The 12,173-nt window shown below is 41.8% G+C and overlaps 1 protein-coding gene across 6 annotated transcripts in view; it reads right to left on the bottom strand.

The window, feature by feature from the left end:
• LOC126365127 (peripheral plasma membrane protein CASK-like) overlaps nt 1-11,902 on the bottom strand; it is a 1,978,716-nt gene extending 1,966,814 nt beyond the window's left edge. For 3 of the 6 annotated variants that reach the window (XM_050008119.1, XM_050008120.1, XM_050008117.1), the window contains exon 1: nt 11,187-11,898. In XM_050008119.1, coding sequence (XP_049864076.1) covers nt 11,187-11,245 — 59 coding nt within the window. In that variant the 5' untranslated portion in view covers nt 11,246-11,898. Of the gene's footprint in view, nt 1-11,186 lie in introns of all 6 variants that reach the window. The other 3 variants (XM_050008118.1, XM_050008121.1, XM_050008122.1) reach the window with 3 other exon arrangements.
• Between the last annotated feature and the right edge of the window lie 271 nt (nt 11,903-12,173).

The raw sequence follows: 12,173 nt of genomic DNA, 5'->3' as shown, positions 1-12,173 counted from the left end.
ATGCATGCGATATGGTGAAACGACGGATCCAGTGCTGTGACCCAGTAGCAACCACCACAGATACACTTTGAAACCAGGTGAATGCAGCATGGATGGCCATACTGCGAACGCCATTCACGCCAAACGCATCGCGGCGACTGAAATGCTATCATTTCTGCAGAACATAATGTACATGTCCTATGAATATTAACGGCCTGTCTCTAGTGTTCAAGGTGTTATGTTTTTTTCTGAACAGGAGTGTATTTGCACCGCGTATAAAGGCATTTAAGCACCATACACGATTTTAAAGAGACGAAACTCTAAAATCTGGTGCTGCCATGCACTTCACAGGTCTTCACAGAATCTATATACTCTTAGATGTAGATTACGACGAGAGTACTCGTGCTAATAGCAGAACTACTGGTAGCGCAAGGTATCAGATGGATGTGTATCTCGTTCTGATTTACTCACTCATACACTTTCAATTTGGAGGTAGTGTAAACAGTTATTCTTGGCTTCTGCCTGACAGTGGCATCACATTTCACACTATTTTGAAGCTTACATCAACGGCAGACTGAACAATGAGCTTGAACGGGTCATGAGGTATAAACAAGAAGGCCGAACTGAATAACATTTTAATTTCAAAATAAATGTTACGAAGCCCATCTGAGGAATCCTGTCCTTAGTTAAAATAATGAAGCGTAAACCATTCGCGTAGCTTCGGACGAATAAGTACTATTAAGAATAAATTGTAGGATTATAATATATGTTTTGTGCCAACCACCATGAAATTACTGAACGATGCCCAACTTTAAAACTCTGGCCTAATGTAGGCCTATGAAACTACTGTGAGAAGTAGGATTAAATTTACGAGGGTAATCCCAAAAGTAAGGTCTCCCAATTTTTTTTGTAAGTACATTAACCTGTTTATTTCTACAATGGTTCACATGAGTTTACAGCTTTACCAAGTAGCTATTTTTCGACATTATCACCATTTCAGTCGATGCATTTTTGTAGACGCTGTGGCAGTTTTTGTATGCCCATGTCATACCAGCTCGCCGCCATCCTGTTCAGAAAGTTATGAACCTCTTCTTTCACCTCGTCGTCGGAGCTGAATCGCTGGGACCACAATCAACACTGACAGGAACTGTGAGACTCTGAAAAAAAAACTCGGACAATTCAGAACCGGAGAAGAGGAATGATGAGCAAGGGCGCCCACACATCGCTCGGCAAACCGTTGCTCTCCTGCGACAGTTTCAGTGGAACATAACCACCCACCCTATAGTCCTGACTTGGCGCCAAGTCACTATCACCTATTCCCTAGGTTAAAAGAACTTTTGGCCGGAAAGCGATCAGCTCCGACGATGTTCGTAACTTTCTGAACAGCCTGTCGGCGAACTGGGGTGACATGGGCATACAAGAACTGTCACAGCGTCTACAAAAATGCATCGACAGAAATGGTGATCATGTCGAAGAATAGCTAAATGTTCAAGCTGTAAACTCACGTAAACCACTGTAGAAATACACAGGTCTATGTACTTAAGAAATAGGAGACCTTACTTTTGGACTTACCCTCGTATTCTTTACTAAATTTTCAATGGCAGTGATCAACTATCGCCTTAACTGTTCTCTAAACGATGTGCTGCTCCTACATAAATTACGAAACATTTTTCTGGACTGAGGTACAGTACTTTTATACGTACCTTGTGAGTCATCCGATTTAATCGTAAGTTGCATGATAGGGAAAAATCAGATTGATTCTAAAGCTGTTTCCATAATGTGAAGATAGTAAGTGTTCTCGAAAGAACAGATACCATTGATGACCGTGCAGCTTCTCTAGAATAAATGATAATTAATTGAAACCGTCAGATGCTGACAGGTGGTGTTGATATACCTCAATAGGGACAGCTAAAGATGTTGGCACCGACCGGGACTCGAACCCTGGTTCTCCTGCTTACATGGTAGTCGCTCTATCTTCATATATAGTTAAAGGCTAACCGGCCATTGACCTTCGTCTGTGCGAATGCGCACAGGTTGCCCGAACTCTTGCGGGAATCGTCACCTTAGTGTGCGCGAGTAATGAGTGGATGGGCAAAATATCTATTAGGAACATGACGTATGTAGATTGTTGACAGCTGGGAACGTGGGTCTTCCGGGAGGCGTGCAAGGGATAAGTCCCAGCTGTCGCGCTATTCATTTGTGTTCTCGGTGCCTCAGGTGGTTCGCCGGCACGGTAGCTCAGCGTGTTCGGTCAGAGAGCCGGTTGACCTATGTAATAAAAAAAAAATGAGTGGAAGGGTCAACAAACGAACTTTAAGGGATGTCGTCGTGACGTCAGGAACGACGAAACAACGAACAAAATGATAAAAGGAATAAAAAATGGATAGAGCGTCTGCCATGTAAGCAGGAGATCCCGGATTAGAGTCCCAGTCGGGGCACACATTTTCAGCTGACCCCATCGAGGTATATCAACAACACCTGTCAGCAGCTGAGGGTTTCAATTAATTATTGTTTCCATTGTTGGAAAATGTCAAGAGCACTTGGAGCTACACAAACATATCGATAAGCCTTATTTTGCAGCATATTTATTCTCATATTCTGCAGTTCGCAACAAGAGCATGGTATTACATATTCCAATGTAATTAAACATCGCCACAAGTAATGCCCATTAACAGTAATTTCAGCCTCCGAAATAGGGAAACAGATCCCATGTTTGATCTTATAGTTCGAAAGTCTGACAAAGTTTAATTTCAAAGACATGTCTAGAATAAAGTATGGGAACAATCCAATTGGAAAGCGTACGATTATGCGGCACTGTAAGTTTGTTCGTCCGTACAACCCAAAAACTTTCGCTCTAACGGCTCTTTTATGCTCTTCGCAAGGTTCACTCTTGGCTGTGCGAGATCCTCTGGTCATTTCACCTTCCATTTCTTTGCTGTTCATTGCGAAAGGGGGGAAAAGACAACTCACATCAGTGCGCAATGCGCTGAATGGAATTTTAGGCTAATACGCTGTTCACGTGGAAGTCTGCAGCGGCGCCTCTCGTTTTAAGCGTCTCCGCGCGAAGCCAATCATTAGCGAACTGAGACTACGAAGAATGCAACACTATTTGCGCTCTTAGTTGCGTACCATCGACTCATGTCAGTACTAATGATGTCTGACATATGACAGTCGCCGACTTGTTTTTGTCGTATCTGTAAGGTTTCTAACAATATACTTCAATACGTGAAAAAAAACATGATATACAGTGTGCTCGGATATTCCTGTTACGAAATTCTGGGCCGCGTGGGATTACCCGAGCGGTCTCAGGCGCTGCAGTAATAGACTGTGTGGCTGATCCCGGTGGAGGTTCGAGTCCTCCCTCGGGCGTGTGTGTGTGTGTCCTTAGGATAATTTAGGTTAAGTACTGTGTGTAAGCTTAGGGACTGATAACCATAGCAGTTAAGTCCCATAAGATTTTCACACACACTTTAACAAAATTATGGGACTTGTAGAGGAGAGTGAGTACATCATATTTTGAACATGAACCTATGCCCAGAAACGTCATCCAACGATGCTTTAAGAACATCGAATTATTTGCGCCGGCGCCTGTAAATGTATGCATTTACAGGGTAATTCCGTGATGATCGTAAGGATGATGGGGGAGGGATATATTAATATCAACTTGAGGTAAGTGTCACGGTACCGGGAAGGAACGAATCTAAAGTTATAAGCGAAAACCGTTCTGATACCTGTGACAGTCGAATGCATGTTGTTGCTAGGATTGTACTATAGGCAACGGCAACTTTCAGAGGTGGCAGTGTGCACGTAAACAAGAAAAAATGTCCAGTGAACATGGACTAAAATGCATAGTTCAAAAGGTATGAGCACTTGTTCAAAAGAGGTGTTTCACACTAGCGAAGATACACAAGTGCTCATAGCTTTCGCATTTTAGAGCCCATGTTTAGTGGACACTTTTTTTATGGTCGATACTACCACCTCAAAGTTGCATAGTCAGCAACAATAGTACCGGTGCATGTATTCAACTGTCAGAGGTATCAATCATTATCGCTGTTTTTTTCAGTTTGGTCGTTTCCGAACCACGGAAACTTCTACAATCTACTTGGAAATTTTACTTTGCTATCTGCCAGACATTTTATACCTCTGTGTATCTGATTTAAAATTTTTGTTGAGTGGATAATCATCGATTCCGTTGTAGGAAATACAGTACTGCAACCAGCAATAAGTTTTTTTTAATAAAATCGTTTAAAAGAAACTTGTTGCTGGTTGCAGGATTTCCTACAGTGTGATTTCGGTAACAGCTGTGGTGTTCTCCAACGAAAATGAATAGAATAAAACCATCAATTCTCTGAGATATGTGTTTGAGAGATCTGTAACATTTAATTCTCGTGACATGACATGTCTCTAAATTGCGCAACTCGTTTATGTACAGAAAAAGGCAATTTTAGAGTCTTGCCTCAGCCCCCCCTCTGGATAAATTTCTGCCGACGCCCATGTTCGTCACTACTGAAACCTGGCATATCGACAAGTTTTACTTCCTGCAAATTTTGGACAGACATACGTGACAGTGTGATGTGTCTTGCATATGAACTGTTTGTTGTCAGTTCGTCTATCTTTCACTAAGGGGTCACGTTGTACTGAAGGACTTTTCTACACAACAACGTCCTTTGAGCAATCTGAAAACCTCGGCGTGTTTGTAGCTTTTTGCGCTTATGTAGAAGGGTCGTTTGTAAACAAATAACAATAATAATAATAATAATAATAATAATAATAATGACAAAATCGGTAACACGGCATGCGCACCTTTCATTATTCTGACTAGTCCGCCATCTTTAGGCTTTGTTGGTAGCGGCAAGAAAGACTGGCTTTTATTGTCACGATAATTATCCTCTTAAATCAGTCTTTTAATCTGGTACATGGTAATCGAAAGCTGTTTCATTACACGCTGACGGACAAAATGTTTAAACAAAATGCTTTATTGTAATTTTAGCTTGTCTCATAATCCTCTCCATTCTATAAAAACTATTCTTCGTGAGAGGCACAGCGTAATGTACTGTGTTATTCTTTTATTTCTGAAGACATCCTTATTGCAAGTGTTCCATGTCCAGCCAACAAGACCGCTACAAAAACTTAATTGTTTTTGGAATACAGGTAATGTGAATGAATGCGGTTGGGGCTTTGACAAGGAGCCATCTCAGCACCGGTCTGAAACAATTTATTGATGCTATAGCGACAGTGAACTGTGGTAAATGGACGACAGCCTGGTCTCTGCCCCTCGCGAATACTAATTTGGCTTTCCCCTCCGCCTGCGTTAGCGTGGTACATTTGCTGACGCACAACGTGGGGTTACACTCCCTTTCTCGCAACTGAGGAAGTGAGTCAGACCTGGATCGAATCCGCCCATCACGTTAATGACCGCCTGTCTGGCAGCGATCTCATGCACTTCGGGTTTAGGCCTTTTTTCAGCGGTTTTGGATAAATACGTATACGCTTTGATAACTACTCCTGCCTGACTTTCACTTTCCAACATCTGAAACAAAGCTCTACGCACATGAGAGACAGTCGGATGGGAGGCATGTCCACAGTGCATTCATAAACCAGTTGGACAGAAATGAATGAAATCTGCTGTGGTCTTTCTAAGCCGGTTTAGGGAATTCGTGGTAGCAAATCACAGCAGCAGGATGAAGAGTCGAGCACTACATCTCCCGCACACCGAGTCTAGAGCGTTACCTCTCTCTACCTTCTCACTGTGTGATTAACGGTTTACGTCGGTTTCAAGCAGAACGGTCAGGGACACTAGAACAGTACAAACATTACAAGAGAAACCACGGGGATCTAAATGTACAACCCCAATGTCTTACCCATAATCATTCACAGATATGAGATAACTTACGAAAAGCGCAACGTGCATAATGTTGATATTGAAGAATAAAATGACATTAAGATTTGTTTGTTGCACTTAAGCGACTAAATAGAACGGTAATCAGTCCCTAGATGAAGCTGACTATACCCAAGTCCTTAATGCCTGAAAACTAACAATATTACAGAAAAGATATAATCCGATAGAATCTGAAGCACAACAATTTACGATTTTACAACATTAACTGATTGCAATACGGCATAATACATATATACAAACTTATGTGCGACGTGTTCATTGAAGAGTTTGAAAGGACGAGATTATTAGAGCCCGGGGGGGGGGGGGGGGGGGGTGGTCTGCGCTCTTGCTCGTATCAGGGGACGCATGGGGAAAAAATCTGTCGTATCCTTTCTAAAGGAGCCACCCTGGCATTTGTCTCAATAGCGAGAAGCAAATCACAGAAAACTGGATGGACGGAGATATTAACAGCCTGACGTACACATCCCCAGCGGGACTACGTACGGAAAACACGTGTCCTATGATCAGGGTCATTTGTATATCGAACGTGAGGTAAGTTTTTTCCCATTTTAACATTTACATTACGAGAATACCACTATCTGCGCAGAAGGAATCTTGTATCATGTGTGATTTTCGACTGATATGTCCCAACATGTTGCGACTCATCAACCTAACGAGGATGTTCTTTCATCTGCACGCCCACTCATCTCCATGTCATGTGATTGGCAATTTGGAGCGGAACTTTCGTGGGAAGATGGCTTTGGTGCCCTCGAGTGAGGAAATGGTTCTTTAGTTATAGGGCGGTCATCGTTTAGCATTGAATTCGCTAATTACGCTAATTACCCCTCCATCCTAGATCACAACCCAAACTAGCATTCTGCGGCCAGAGTTACGCACAATCGCCGAGCCTGGAGACACCAGTTTTACCCTATTTAGTTACGGTAGACGGTGGATCCTGTAAAGCCTAAGCTTGTGCGACTTTGTTTCTATAAAACCCCATGTCATTTCAAATGTGTGTCCATATTTACCTCCCTACCTACAGTATTCCGTAAAGTACTGATTTTTCAAATGTTAACGAACTTTTGGGTCACCCTGTAGATAACTGCGTCATCTGCGAAATGCCTGGTGTTAGCTACTATTGTCTACACGATCTTTAATACACAACATGAACAGCAAACGTCCAACACATTTTCCTAAAGGCGCTCCTGAAGTTACTTCCGCTTTCGTCAGTGATTGTTGATCCAGGACAACATGCTGCGTTCTCCCTAACAAGATATTTTCAGCACTGTTACGAATTTCTTTCGATACCCCATATACTTGTTGTTTCGTTAACGAGCTTTCGTGTAGTAGTGAATCAGATGCTTTCGACTCAAGAAATACAGCCTCTACTTAATCCATGACTTTCTGGATTTAATGTGAGGAAAGCGCGATTTGGGTTTAGTGTAACTGATGTTTTAGAAATATATGCTGGTTGGCATGGGGATCGTTCTGTTCGACGTATCTTTGATTTCAGAATATGTTTTACGATTCTCCGACAGCAAGTGTGATGATATTGCACTGGAGATAGGCCTAATTGATTTGTGGAGATATGTATACAATACAGTATGGTATGGTTAACAGAGGTTTGAACTCAGTTGAAAATTCTGTATAGAATCAAATACGAACACCATCCGCATGTAGGGTTCGTAGTAGCTATTGCTGATTTCATTGTCCATCAGTGTAAACATCGGACACGGGATTCTAGGGCAAAAGCCTGAAAAGGGCAAAACGATACTACCACAAAAATTGAACTACTGCCTTACTCCCTCCCCTTTCTTCGGAGAGAACCTTTAGAATTAATATTTAACCTCTATACACAATTAACGCTGGAAATAAATCTGACTATGAATGGCTGAACAGAAAATACTATAATCATGCTGTGTGAAACAAAGTGAGTCCAAAAAGTATTCGTCTATCTGCATATTTTTTAGAAAAAGTCTGTAACATTAAAAGAAACATACATAATCTAAGGAGCCAGTCATGTAAGAAGTCCCACAGTAAGTCATTTTTGTTGAAAAGCAAGGAAAGAAATACATCCATATCAACAGCAAGGTTAACAAAATAGAAAATGTAATACAAGAGCTAGTTCATAAAATATTCGACCACCATCTGAACAGGCCGAAATTTCGCGCGCAGTGATTGAAGTATAACTCTGACCCACGGCACATATTTGAGTCAACTGTGCGCGGCCCCACTATCGCCTGTTCTGAACGGCGCCGATACTGCAATTAGCGCCATGGGCCGGAAGGGTAGTGAGACGACGCTGATCGAAAGGAAACTTATTCTGCCCTTACATAAAGAGTGCTGATCATCTAACGAGATTTGCTAAAGTAGTCGGTAGACCTAGATCGACGGTGCAGTCAATAATAGATCGATTTTGCGCAACAAAATCATTAAGAAACCAACAACGTACCGGACGCCCTCACACTGATGCAGACGTGAGATTTATCATGGGGGAAATGAAGAAATCTAGAATCAGCGCTCCTAAGTTGGCTGGGGAGTTAAAGAGTCCAGGGGAGAGAAGGTGTGTGCCAACGCAATCAAAAATACCTTCAAAACGCATGGGTACCACGGCCGGGTAGGGCGCAAGAAATTTTGGGTCAGTGAACAGAATCTAAAGAAGCTACTTCATTTTGCAACGGAACATAGATTCAAAATGGAAAACTTCTGGAATAGAGTAATATTTTCTGATGAGAGTAAATATAACTATCCGCGTCGGATGGCAGGCAAATGGTGTGGCGTAAGAAGAATGCGGAGACGTTGTCACGCAATCTTGTGCCAACGGTTAAACACAGTGGTGGCTCCCTGATGGTGTGGGGCTGTATGAGTGCTGCAAGTGTTGGAAAATTACATTTCATAGAAGGTACAATGGATCACCATATGTATAACATTTTAAACGACAATCTGAATCCTAGCGCCGAAAAATTAAGTCTGCAAGGAAATTACATTTCTCAACAAGATAACGACCCAAAGCATGCGGCTCTAAATACAAGGCTTTCGCTTCTGTACAACAGCCCGAAACAACACCCCTCCTCAGAGCCCAGACAATCTTATTTAACACCTTTGCATAGTACTGGAATATAGCATTAGGAGAAGACATTTCTAACATGAGAGACCTGAAAGAAGTACTTAAAGATGAATGGGGCAAAATTCCAGCCCCTCTGACGGCAACGTTGTAGTCCACGCCCAGACGACTACAAACACTAATAATAGCTGCAAAGGGAAACCCCCACTAAATATTTTTGCAACTGGAATATTTTCAACTCAAAAAATATGAGTGGACGAATACTTCTTGAAGTAGCCCTTGAACCAATTCTCCATTTTGTCAAATTTGTTATCGCTTTGGAGGTATTTATTTCCTTGCCCATCAATAAAAATGACTTACCAACGTTCGCTGCATGTTCACATTTTATGTTCCCTTCCTTTCACGTTACATGTAGCCTACTTAGTTTTTTTTTTTTTTTTTTTTTTTTTTTTAAAGTTACATCTAGACGAATACTTTTAGGACTCACTGTAGTTAGCAGCAAAAGTGGTCCTTCCTATAGTGTTTGAATGTTCACGGAAGTATTGTAGGGCTATCTAAGTATACAGATACTTTATGATGTAAATATCGAGTTCTTATCAAACAGGTTTTGCTACACGCACAAGAAACGCGCCGTTTTTCAAAAGTAGTTACTAATTTTAATATCTGTTTCCTTTCAGTCTCACACCTTGTAGACCTCAACAAGCGTTTGAATAGTATGAAAAATTAAAAAACAAATAAGAAAAATCAGTCGAATTAGACGTAATACCTCCAACCGAATTTTTTCAATGTTTGATGTCTACGGTATGTAACAGTAACTAATCTAATGCTGTTAACACAGACCTTTCCAGTCAACAATTCTGTAAAAATATTCACAAATTTTACGAAAATTTTAAGCTGGCGGAATGCGCAGTATGGGTAGGATCTAGTAATTATAAGGGTACTGCATTATGAAATCTCAATAAAGTGCAAAAGGAACTAAAGCCTGACAATGAAGACGACCGAGCTGAAACTATCAACCTGTTTTCGCCCGGCGACCAAGCCGAACTAATTAGGGACCTTTTAGTTGAATTCGAAGAGTACGAACCAGCAACCATGAATTATGTTAATGAAAAAGGCGTTTAGAACTGGAACACCGTACTAAACGACTCAACCCCCCTCAGTCTTTCAGCCAGATGCCCATGTAGTAGTAGTAGTAGTAGTAGTAGTAGTAGTAACAGGTGCCATAGAGCAGTCAGATAGCACAAGCATCATGTTATTACCTCAGCTAATTTCTGTAAAATCTGGTAAACTGTATTAAAGCTGGGCCATGTGTAGCTCCAAACGGAATTACAATCCGTGGTTTGAGGAACTCATGTTTGTCACAGTATCAAGGCGTTTAAGAATTTACCCTCTGCAAGAGATCTTACGCTCATTAACTATTTCGGGACTAAGTCTCAAAGGTTCCTCTTTGCATATTTCCTGAGAGTTATCTTCACGGACCTTAGAAAACCATTGTTCTGTCAGCAAGCAGCAGATCATGGACCAATTTCTTGACTTCACACTTCGCCCTTCCACTTGGGTCACTATAACTCACGGTTACGCGAAATATATGTCGCCTTCAAGTACAGTCATTCGGGTTGCAAACAAAAACAGATGCTCCATGCAACACAAGTAACGACCATGTATCTACTGCCTTCTTCACGTTATGTTCAAAATATTTATTCCTAATCATTTGTAAACATATCTATCGCTAGCGGGCGGCAAATGCTCACGACTTTGGGGACGTCAAACGCGCGGGTAAATGTTTAAATAGCACATTATAACCCACATTCTATGAACTATAGAGCTGAAAACAGCCGTGCCCCGTGACGGTTTCATAGCCTGTGAACTAGCACAAGCACGAATTTGTGTTTTATAGTTGGCTACACTGTCTGTCACGTCCATTTAAACGCCATCCTCAGCATACAGTATAAACAAGAAGAAAGACTGCTTATTCTGCCCTATGTTGCGCAACTACTCAGACTAAGAAAGATGCACATGAATTTATGTTACTGATTAATTTAATGTAATAGTTTTCTATCACTCAGACGCAAATTTATCGCTCTTAAAGAAAGTCGGCGAACGTGGTAGGGCAGAGCACCACTCCTCAAAAAAATCATATCTTCATCCTTCTCGATCGTTGTCACAGTAAAAGATGTATGCACTATGACACCTAAGATGGTTACGACCGATGATCAGATAAGGAGTCTAGTAAATTCTGACAAAGAATGTCGGCGTAGTACTTACTTTCCAATGATCTCGCACAACTCATAGACATCGTCGAAGAGTACTTCGTCGTCTGCCATATTCGATGAGTACTATCTTCTGTGTTATTAAAGCTGCTTCTCCTGTAACAAGCCGTAGCTGTTTGATGACTAGCAACGCCCAACAGCAAGCACTGCAGGTCGCCGGCCGGAACTGCACACACAGATCACTGCTATCACAAAACACACGCGACACGGAAAAAAAAACCACGCACGAACGCCGGTGTTTCGATGTCGAATTTCAGCAACGGGGCGTGTCTGATTTTCCACTCACGCGCTAAACGAGCACCCCTCACAACTTCACTTTCGCTCGCGTAGCTTCGCTTACCGTCCCGATTACAGCCATAACATGGCCACACACGCGAAAATAGTACCGATTTCAACGTCCGACGGCGTCTACCGAAGTCACGACGCGAATCCTACATCGAGTCAAACTCTTGTCAACCGCGAACGCGTCAGTCACAGCGAAGCGATCGAAACGGAACGAATGCGCAAACCTAACCTACAAAAACTGCAACAAAATGCGATTTCTACGACACTGACGTTTAATCACGAGATCAGTCACTAGCACGTGAAATACGATCGTTATTGTACCTCCCAGATTTATAGCAACTCGTTACAACATCCGAAGACGTACTGAGCCAAAGCACACGCTTGCGCAGCAGAAAGCATACCAGCAGCGAGCTTCTATTGACAAGTGACTCGCGTTTTTCATGGACTCTAGAACTACCAAAGGGTGCGGCCTAAACCCCAACATGATTCAAAAAAAAGCAAGTAATATGTTACACTTTGATTGTCGCTAATCAAACAAATTATACTCCGTGGCCGGTCAAACAATCTCCACTTTTTTCCAACATTTATGAAGTCTTTCAGACGCGCAGCCTATATGTTGCAGTTGTTTTTGATATCACAGGTTGCAATAACCAGTTAGAAATTACCAAATTATTCCTTTATTTCAAAATAAATGCAC

Source organism: Schistocerca gregaria, chromosome 1, assembly GCF_023897955.1.
Source record: "Schistocerca gregaria isolate iqSchGreg1 chromosome 1, iqSchGreg1.2, whole genome shotgun sequence".
Classification (NCBI taxonomy): domain Eukaryota; kingdom Metazoa; phylum Arthropoda; class Insecta; order Orthoptera; family Acrididae; genus Schistocerca; species Schistocerca gregaria.
The sequence above is the reverse complement of the archived record's forward strand: the minus strand, read 5'-3'. Positions and strand labels throughout refer to the sequence as shown.